Source organism: Pediculus humanus, genomic scaffold (genome assembly GCF_000006295.1).
Source record: "Pediculus humanus corporis 1103172108309 genomic scaffold, whole genome shotgun sequence".
NCBI classification, from domain to species: Eukaryota; Metazoa; Arthropoda; class Insecta; order Psocodea; family Pediculidae; genus Pediculus; species Pediculus humanus.
Window position 1 is genome coordinate 1,258,399 of NW_002987878.1, and position 10,350 is coordinate 1,268,748.

Consider the following 10,350-nt stretch of genomic DNA (forward strand, 5'->3'; position numbering starts at 1 on the left):
GTTTCGAGATTTTCTCTCTCTCTCTTAATTTTAGAATTAATTTTTTTTTTTTTTTATTGAACTTTAAAAATAATTTAATTTTTTTTTTCTTTTTCCTAGCAAAAGCCAGCTTTGCTATGGGTTATCATTAAAAAAAAAAAAAAAAAATTACAAAAATTATTTTTCTTTCTTTTTTTGTTTGGGGGGAGAGAGGGGAGGGGGGGGAGTGAGGAGAACGAGTTTTCTTTTTTTGCTTCAGAGGCCTTACTTAATGAGATTTTGGCAAATATAAAGTGTTTCGATTTTCAGGACCGACTTGCGGTTCCGAAGAACTTTCTTTGATTGTTTCGTTTGCGTCTGGTAATTTAATGAATGGCAAATCCGCTCCGCTCCACATCGAGTATAATTGGGGTCTACCGTCCTGTAACAAAAAAGAAAAAAAAAAAAGGTACAATTTACGCGAGAAAGGAAAATATCCGATTCCTGTTAGGTATATCATCACAAAAAAGGATCAATCACCATTCCTCCCGATTCGGAACTTCCAGAAGCTCCGGATAAGGATCCCGTCGTGGATCTGCTGTGAAGTGAATGACTCGAAGACGAATCCGTCGACGAACTGCTTTTCCGGGATGCAAAAGTTGCCGGATTCAATTCGTAATTACTTTCCGTTCCGCTCATGGATTCACTCCATCTAAAACATTTGTGGAATGATTATATATCGGCCATATATACGCAATGACCAACCGAACGGATTTGAAAAGGCTCACGTGTGAGAAATGGATTCGGGAACGGTCCAACTTCCCCTGTGCGGAGAATGACTCCCTCTTCTCGATCCGGGAGTCGTGGATTCCGACCAGGGTTCGTGACTGAAAACGTCCAAACTGCAACCCGTCAACGTAACGCCAGGTACTTGACTCTTTGGATTTGGCTGATACAAAGATGTTTGAACAGATGGCACCGGACAGGATAATAATTTGATTACTTCCTGTAATTCTTCCTGACTCGTCATGCTCGAATGCCAAACGGATTCTAATTTAAAAAAAAAAATGTTTGCCGCCACGTTGAGAGTTTTTACTCGTATTTAAAAAAAAAATTATTATTATTATTATTGTGATAGAGAACACACCTGGAGTTACCGAACGACTTCTTTCTTGCGAATTATATATCGGAACTGTTAGTTTTGGTTTCGAATGAAGTCTACCTGGCCAACCCGATGAATGTTCCGTTAATTTCGACGTTTCCCACGGCATAGACCAACGTCTAAGGGATCCATCGGTGTCTCCGCTACCGGCAACTTCTTGAGCGGCAGCTTCCGACCAGCGGCGCTGCGCAACTGAAGAAGTAAACGAAAAATCAAATCAACGAGTTTGTTTTCATTGAAAAATTTAACTATTGTTAAACCATTGAAACGGTTAACCAACCCTGAAGTATGGAAAGGTGCGAAGGACTTTTAACACCCTTGTGAATTGAATTGAATGAGGGATAGGGAAATAATCGTTGAAAACACTGTTGGATCATGCCAACGCTGCAGTCAGGCTCATGTTTTTGAGATAAATCACAATTACAACCTGCTATGGGTCCTAAATATTCGCAACAAGCTGCACTCAGTTGATATTGAAGATTTATAAACGAGACTAGACTACTGTATATTATCTGGAAAAGGGAATTAAAAATTTAAAATTATGTTTCGTTATTTATGTGATGAAATTTTTTCTTTTTTTTCAGGTACCTACCTGACTAGTACGTTGAATGTCAGACTCTGCATCGTTCATCAGCGAATATTCCTGAAGCGTTGATAAAATTTGTGATTTGATATTCGAACTGGCAACAGTGGAAGCTTTAACAAGTTCTTCCCACATTGTTTGGCACTGCATCATCATCATTCTATTATTCGGTATTGTGTCTTGTAGTAAACCGGTCAGTGAATGTGACAATCGTGATCCTGCATTACACAAACCTGACAACATCTAGGAAAAACCAAAATGGATGATGAACTTCAAATTTGTAGATTTGAAGGGGGGAAATAATGCTTGAATTACCTGAAGGTAAGCTACCCAACTGCTAATGCAATCTGAAATATCTTTCGGTGGAGCAGGGGTTGCTGAATTTATTCCAGAAACTTTATCACTATTTCTGTCATTGTTTCTAAAAGAAAAATTTGACATTTATTTCAATAGGGTATATAGGGTTTTAAAAATTTTTTATTCGAGTAACATAAAACTTATTATTATTATTATTATTATTATAATTACCCATTGAACCCTTGCATTGTAACCTGAAGTCGATCAGGAGCGGGATTCAAATGACTTTTCATCGTTCTAAGTGAAGAACTAAAACAAGAACTACGAGAAGGAGGGGGTTTATTACGGTTGCATGATGTATTGTTTTTCATATTATTTTTTGACCCCCATCGGAAAATAAAATTCGATAGAGGTACATAATATGAATACTTAAATACAAATTATAATAATTAATTTTAAACGGAACATAAGACACCAAAAAAAAAAAAAAAAAAAAAGAAAAAAAGAAAAAAAAAGACAGTTCGGTCGTAGTATTAACAACGTAAATATTAATTAATTAATTAATTTTTTTTTCGTTACTTCTGATTACATTTTATCATTTATAATAATAAGAATAATAATGATTAAAAAAAAAAGAAGAAAAACAACAACAATTTCACAACAATGAAAACAAACAATAGCGTACACTATTTTAAAAAAAAAAAAAAAAAAATTATAAATATTACAATTATAATTGAAATTTCAAAAAGCAGATTAGGGGAAGGAGGCACGAACAAATAAACAACAAATTGCATCCGCCATTAAAGGAGCAATTCATTATCTACCTAACGCATGAATTTTTTTCCCTAACGAAGCCTCCGAGATAACAATGAAAAAAAAAAAAATTCGATCGGAAATATTTAATTGGGGGGGGGGGCGGAAGGAGGAAGTGGAAAATTTTTTTATCATTGTCGAAAATTGTCGCATTTAAAAATTATTAATTTAATATTTATAGGGGAAGAAAAATAATAATAATAGACGAAATGAATAATGTAAAATTTTTTGTGTATCTCGGAGGCTTTGCATTGCAGATTTCGTTGTGCTCCTGCGGGGATATTTGACGGCAATAAAAAGCAAATGCCGTCTGCAAAGTGAAGAAAAATGTCTAGTACAAAAAAACTCGAAGAAGGTTTTGAGAGAATAAAACTCGCTGAAAAAAGGTGACGTATAATTTATTCATTTTACTCGCATCAAGCAAATCGAGTATTCGTTTAGATTTTATATATATATATATATATAGACAACCGCATACGATTCGAGTAGAGAGAGAGAGAGAGAGAAAAAAAAAAATTTTTTTTATTTTAACGGCAAAATGTATTCATTGTGTATCTGTCATAATTAATTGATTTTTTTTTAAATTTTATTATTATTATTATTATTATTATTATTATTATTATTTCAAACAGTCTGACATTATTATTATTATTATTATTTTCAGTTTGAAAACATCATTTTTAAAATGGAGACCCGATTATGAAGTTGCTGCCGATGAATACAGTCAAGCGGGTGAGTACATAATTTAAACTTACTCATCATCATCATCATCATCATCATCATCATTCGATATACGTGGTAATAACGATAATAATAATAATTTTTATTACCTTTTTTTTTTTTTTTTTTTTTACATATATATGAGTTTTCTAACGCAATCAATATCAACACCACCCACATCTTTGTTGTCGTTAAAAAAAAAATATAATAATAAAGGAAAAGGTTTTGCGTGATTTAGATTGACGTTATTTATTTATTTATTTTGGTAGCTACCTGTTTTAGAAATGCAAGATCGTTTGAAAGGAGTAAAGATTGTTTAATGAAAGCATCCGAATGTCACAAGCAAAGTCATTCGTTTTTTCATGCAGCCAAGTAAGTCGAATAAAATCGAATAATAAAGAAAATTTTTAATTAGAGGATAATTACATACATAAAAAAAAAATTTTATTTAGGTGTTTAGATCAAGCAATTTTATTGGCTAAAGATTTGAATGATTTTAAAGAGGTGACACAGCTTGCGGAAAAAGCATGCAGTTTATATCAGCAACATGGCTCACCGGAATCAGGCGCTTCATCTTTAGATAAAGCGGCTAAAATACTCGAACAACACGAACCTGAACAAGCTCTTAGATTATATCAAAAAGCAGCAGATGTTGTTTTGGTAAGTAAGAGAAGAAGAAGAAGAAGAAGAAAATGATTTGTTTTCAATTCGAAATTTAATTTTGTAAATTTATTATTATTATTATTATTTGATTTTAGATTGAAGATAGTCATAGGCAAGCTGCTGAATTTATGAGTAAAGTAGCTAGGATATTAGTTAAGCTTCAAATGTGAGTGTTTTGTTTTTTTTTTTTTTTTTTTTTTTTTAAATTAAAATTTTTTCTTATACGAAATGTTTAATTGTTGATGAATTTTCCACTGACGTCATCATATTTTTTCAGGTACGATCAAGCAGCGGATGCAATTAGACGAGAAATCGGTTTTCATCAACAAACAGATCACATTCCAGCAATCGGTAGGTTAGCAGTTGCATTGGTATTAGTACAATTAGCAAGGGGAGATTACGTGGCAGCAGAAAAAGCATATAAGGAATGGGGAAATTGTTGCGAAGCTCCGGAAGTACAAAATTTGGAATTGTTACTACGGGGTTTCGACGACGAGGATCCGGATTTAGTTCGCGAAGCATTAAATCATCCATTTATCAAACACATGGATGTGGAATATGCGAGATTGGCGAGAGATCTTCCTCTACCTGAAGGGATATCGGCGCCCAAGGCCATGGTTAGAGAAAATGCGGCGCCGTCGTACGTGTCGCCGAATTCTACGTCCGTCGTGGAAGCAACCGTTGAAGTAATTTTCTATTTCCTTTTCCCTTTTTTTTTTATTCGTAATCTATATATATATATATATAAAAAATGATATTTATTATTTTTTCTCACACGCAGAAATCAACGCATTCGAAAGGTGAATCGTCAGATGGGAGACAAGAAAGTGGAGGCGGCGGTGATGCTGGTGCAGCTGCTGCCACTTCCGCTTCCGCCGTCGCCGACGACGACGATGACGACGACGAGGGATTATGTTAAATTTTGGCGGAGAGAAAAGGGGGAAAAAAGAAAAAGAAAAATATTAATTTAAAAATTTTTTTTTAGAAAAATTTTTAATGCGAAAAAGGTAACAAAAAAATTTTTTTTTTTTTTTTTAAACTATTCGAGTCTACCCCCCCCCACCACCCCCCGCCCTCCTCGTCACCCTTCTACGAAACATTTTCTCCCGCGTCATTTTTTAAATTTCTTTATACTTTTATTATTATTATTATTATCATTTTTTTTTAACCGTTATAATTTTAATCTCGTCTCATCATATTCTTATTCTATTCATTGTACAGAATTCATTTTTTTTTTTTTTTTTTTTACTAAAAAAAGGCGTAAGGATTTGTTAGGGGAAAAGGTTAAAGGTGAAAAGGTTATAATCTATGGAAAAATTAAGAGAAAGAGATAGAGGAGAAAAGAAAAAAAAGCTTCGTTCTGTGATATCGTTTATTATGTAATAATAATTAATCATTCGGCACTTTATCCATTCCATAAATTATTATTATTACTATTACTATTATTATTATTACGATTACTATTATTATTATTATTATTATTACTACTACCACCACCACCACTACCACTACCCCCACTATCATTTTCATTCATCCACACTCAATTTTTTTTTCCTTTTACATCAAAGCGTGTAATTAATAATAATAATAATGATAATATTTTTGAATTCCAAAAATTAATTATTAAATAAATTTACAAATAATAATAATAATACTAATACTAATAATAATAATAATAATAATTTTTAGATTTTTAAATTAAGCCTTTAATGATGAATTAATTTGAATTCAAAAAAAAACAAAAAAAAAAAAAAACAAAAAAAAATTATTAATTGTAGGTTGTTTTATTCTAAAATTTACGTATTCGATGATGATGATAATAATAATAATAAATTTTGCGCCTTTTTTTCTCCTTCCTCCCCCGTTTTCCTTCCCCTCCATTCCCTCCGATCGTATAAGAAAATTATGGTGATGTTTGGGTGTAACGGTAGAAATTTAAAAAGCGGGGATGGAAGGGGAGGGGAAAAAAAATTTGAGAATCGATGACGTGTAGATGACCGTAGCGATTTCCCCCACCCCCGCCGTCGCCAAGACTCCTCCCACTCCTTCCCGTCCCTTTGATTTTTCCATCCAATTCTCCTCCCCTTTTGACAAAATTCCTTTACCTCCCCCCTCCCCCGTATGACGAAACGATAGATTAAATTGATTATTTCGCGTTTAATTGATTGTTGATTGATTGATTGATTGATCGATCGATTGTTTGTCTGGCTGGCTGGATGGATGATTGTTGTTTGTTTAATTTTATACGAGTTTAACAATTCGTTTGTTTTTTTTTATATAATACTTTTGCTGCTCCTATTATTATTATTATTATTATTCCGACGGAATCGTTTTATTTCTTCGTGTATTATATTGTATGTAATTTATTATTATTATTATTATTAACAAATAAAATTATTATTAAATTGTTGCAATTTAAAGAAATAAAAAAAAAAAAAAAAACAAACAAACAAAAGGAAAATTGTTTTTGTTTTTTTGTTTTTTTTTTTTTTTCCTTCTATATTCTTTCATTTTCTTTTTTTCACTTTTCCGACGGTGAAGGAATTTTACGGGTAGGGGGAAAGGGAGAAAGGGAGGGGAGAGGAGAGGAGAGGATAATCATCATTATAAAAAAATCACGTTTTACTTATACATATATTTATTTATATATTTGGAATATTGATAATGATAATAATAATAATGTTTTTCTTTAGATTTTTTTTTCCATTCGATTAAAATAATTTTTCTTTTCAGTAGTCAAATGATAATAATAATAATGATAATAATAACAATTAAACTAATAAAATTTTTTTTTTTAATATGTATTTATATAGCGTAGCACCACCGATCGAATCGTTAATTTTTTTTTTTTTTTTTATTACGTATGATTGATATAGGTTTACTGTAATTAATGAAAAATTACAATTTTCGAAGGGATAAAACGTTCGGGGGAAACGTGGAAGCAGAAGAAGAAGAAGAAGAAGTAAAATGGGAAGAGAGAGAGAGAGAGAAAACAAAACATTTCCCGCGTGAGGGGGATTTCATTATTTTGTTTTGGTTTCTTTTTCTCTCTCATTTTTATTTATTTAGGGCTTCCCACGCTTCGTCATCTTCCCATTTTTTATTCCAATTCGTTTTCTCTCCTAAATCCACGAGCAAACCTTCTTTGGGTTGTGATTTTTTTCTAGAACTTTCTCTGCTTCCGGTCGTACTACTACTACCACCACCACCACCACTACCCCCACTACTGCTCACGCCGTTATTTCCCGCATTGGTCATTTTTTTACTGTGATGACTCGATTGTTTTTCCGGCTTGTAACCGCCGTCTCCGCTTCCGCTTTTCCAACTGTCGACACTTTCCCAATCGTTTGTCGAATTCGGTGACGTCGCTGACCTGCCATAAAAACAAACGAGATTTTATTTTTTTCGGATTTTCACCATCACTTCCGTTTCCTCTTTCTCTCTCTCTTTCTCGATAAATGAAATCACCTTTGATAACTTCCTTGTCCTTCGAATAAAAGGGATGATTTTTCACTCGACGTTTTTTCCGGTAATCCTGTGCTGTCGTAATCACCACCCGATTGATAAGAACTTATCCCGGAAACTTCCTTCCATTTTTTCTTACCCATATCGCCCACCTAAAAAAAGTTTAGAAATTAATAGAAAAAATTTAATTTTCCACGTGATTACTACAACCACCACACGTTTCCCTCGTTAATAACCCATCATAATAATAATAATAATGTGAGACTTACCTTTGTCGCTAAATTAGTAACCTGAGAACTAACTTCTTCTAATAATTTTCCTTCTTTTACCTGATGACGAACAAAAAAAAAACGTGACAAAATAATAAAATAATAATAAATAATAATGATGATTTCATGCAGGTAAAAAAAAAAGAAAAAAGAAAAAAAAAACAAATTTGGGCGTGTCAGAAAAAACAAAGTTGAGGGAGGGTGTGAGGAAAATGCTTAAAATAAAGGGTGAAGAAATAACCATTTCCGACGTCTTCTTCTTCTTTGACTCCAGGTCTCCCGGATTGTATTGAAAAGGACGAAAGTGCCTGTCAGGTACAGAAAGAAAGACTCATTCGCTTACCTTTTCCGAAACCGTCAGACTGAGATCGGCCACTTTATTCGATGCCATTTCACCGATTTTACAAGCGCTTTCCGTTGCTTTGCTAGCAAGTTTCGTTGCCGACACGGAAAACAAGGACCAACCCTGTTCGAACATAATAATAATAATAATAATCGGATCGTTATTTATTTTTAACACGATGTTATCATCATTATCATCAACATTTCAAGCGACCTCGATTCGGTTAACATAACAAAAACTCACGCTAGCTAAGGAAGATAGAGCATTGTCGACGAATTCTTGAGATGTCGAACGTGGCGGAGGATCCATGGTATAACCGAAACCGGAATATTTTCCACCCTGATTCGGTGGTAAATCGCTAAAAGGAAACCGAATAAAAATTATGAAATGATGAGATATAAATCGATATATCGTTCGATGTATCGAACGAACGAAGAAAACGACACTCACTCGGGTCTCTGAGCATTTTCGTTTTGTTTCCTTGCGAAAAATGCTTCTTTTTGATCTTTGAAACCCGGATCGTTGCTCAAGGAATTATAGGATGAACCGGAATGATGATAATCGGAATTCCATTCGGTATTTTGGTAACCGCCATAACTGTTGTTTTGATTATGTGATGCTGATGATGTTGTCAAAGACTGAGTACTGCTACTGTAACACGAGGATATAAATCCTTAAACTTGTTTGTTTGTTTGTTTGTTTGTTTCGAATGATTGTCATGCAAAAAAAAAAAAAGAATTTACCTTAAGGTATTTCCTATGTAATTTTGGGCTGACGATGAGGATATGTCCCAACTTTTACCCTGTGCAAGGGCTGAAATCTGTAGTTGGTAAAAAAAAAAATATCGATTGACATGTAAATATTACTTGCTCAACATTGTGTGTGTGGGGGCAAATGTTTATCATACCTTATCCCTATACAAAGCGGCTGCTTTTGTGTTGTATTTTTGTTGAATCGGCATTGAATCATTGTAATCTTTTTGCGCGTTTAAAAATTCTCTAGCATTTTTATTACCACCGACTTTCATTTTTTCCAATTCGACATCTTTCCATTTGTCCATTGTTATGGACCTGACAAAGGATAAGTGAACTCCAAGGCCTCTGTGCTTTCCAGAACATTCTAAACAAATCCATATGCCATAGGTAACAGAAGCCCATTGAGGATTGTGAGCTCCACATTCGAAACATTTCTATCCAGAATAAGAAAAATAATAATAATTCATCATTATTATTATTATTTTGAGGTTAGTTTTATATGTTTTATTAAGTTTTACAGGTTTTGACATTACAGACGAGAATGGAGTTAATATCGAATACATTTTTTTCTTTTAGCAAGTCAGGAATTGATGTGATCTGTTATGTTACATGCGACATTTTAATAATGATAATAATAATTATTAGTTAATTAGGAGTTAAGAACATTCATGTGAAAGATATTATAAGGCTAAGAAGATAAATGTTCAAAAGGTCAAGTTTTCTGATTTGATAAATTAAATGTTTAAAAAAAAAGTCCAGGCATTGATGATGATGATGATGTCATGATGGATTTTTTTATTTAAAGTTAAATAGGAACAAGTAATTAATATTAATAAAATGTTTTTAATTAATTACAGGAGAGAGAGAGAAAGAGATAGAGAGAGAAATGTACATATAAATACTTTGACCGTTTGTAACACTCACTGAATTATCATTGATTGATTTTAATTCTTGTAAAACTCTACGAGTACGAGGACTACCCATATTAAATAATTAAATAATAATAATAATAATAATAATAAAACAAAACCGTTACAAAAAATTTAAATTTTCAAAAAAAAAAAAAAAAAAGAAGTTGATGATAATAATAATTGAAAACATGACGAAGAAATAATAGAAACATACGGTAAGAAAAAAAAAAAAAGTCACACACCGACCGACTGTTGCTATATGTTTGACGTGTTAAATAAATAAAAATTTTTTTTTTTTTTGTCGTCGGTCTATTGACACGAAGAAATTAAGCGTTGCCAACATGATTTTGTTCATCTGCGAACACGATGATTCAAACAAATAATTTTTTTTGACAAGTTTTGCATAATGCA

General features: G+C 32.7%; 3 protein-coding genes across 3 annotated transcripts; 1 reads left to right on the forward strand and 2 right to left on the reverse strand.

Annotated features, from left to right (window-relative positions):
• Nucleotides 1–247: 247 nt before the first annotated feature.
• Phum_PHUM582420 (uncharacterized protein) lies at nucleotides 248–2,144 on the reverse strand (the record flags this gene model as incomplete). Its single annotated transcript, XM_002432360.1, has 7 exons — nucleotides 248–400; nucleotides 499–670; nucleotides 747–1,008; nucleotides 1,106–1,312; nucleotides 1,401–1,632; nucleotides 1,713–1,946; nucleotides 2,019–2,144. 7 exons carry the CDS (start codon nucleotides 2,142–2,144, stop codon nucleotides 248–250), a joined length of 1,386 nt encoding a protein of 461 aa, XP_002432405.1.
• Nucleotides 2,145–3,140: 996 nt separating this feature from the next.
• Phum_PHUM582430 (gamma-soluble NSF attachment protein, putative) lies at nucleotides 3,141–5,115 on the forward strand (the record flags this gene model as incomplete). Its single annotated transcript, XM_002432361.1, has 7 exons — nucleotides 3,141–3,199; nucleotides 3,478–3,545; nucleotides 3,803–3,905; nucleotides 3,986–4,193; nucleotides 4,292–4,362; nucleotides 4,474–4,882; nucleotides 4,978–5,115. The coding sequence occupies 7 exons, from the start codon at nucleotides 3,141–3,143 to the stop codon at nucleotides 5,113–5,115; spliced, it is 1,056 nt and encodes a 351-aa protein (XP_002432406.1).
• Nucleotides 5,116–7,253: 2,138 nt separating this feature from the next.
• On the reverse strand, nucleotides 7,254–10,012 carry Phum_PHUM582440 (ADP-ribosylation factor GTPase-activating protein, putative; the record flags this gene model as incomplete). The annotated part of the gene is made up of 9 exons (XM_002432362.1): nucleotides 7,254–7,569; nucleotides 7,665–7,813; nucleotides 7,931–7,990; nucleotides 8,307–8,396; nucleotides 8,517–8,631; nucleotides 8,724–8,924; nucleotides 9,017–9,093; nucleotides 9,181–9,462; nucleotides 9,953–10,012. The coding sequence occupies 9 exons, from the start codon at nucleotides 10,010–10,012 to the stop codon at nucleotides 7,254–7,256; spliced, it is 1,350 nt and encodes a 449-aa protein (XP_002432407.1).
• Nucleotides 10,013–10,350: the final 338 nt, after the last annotated feature.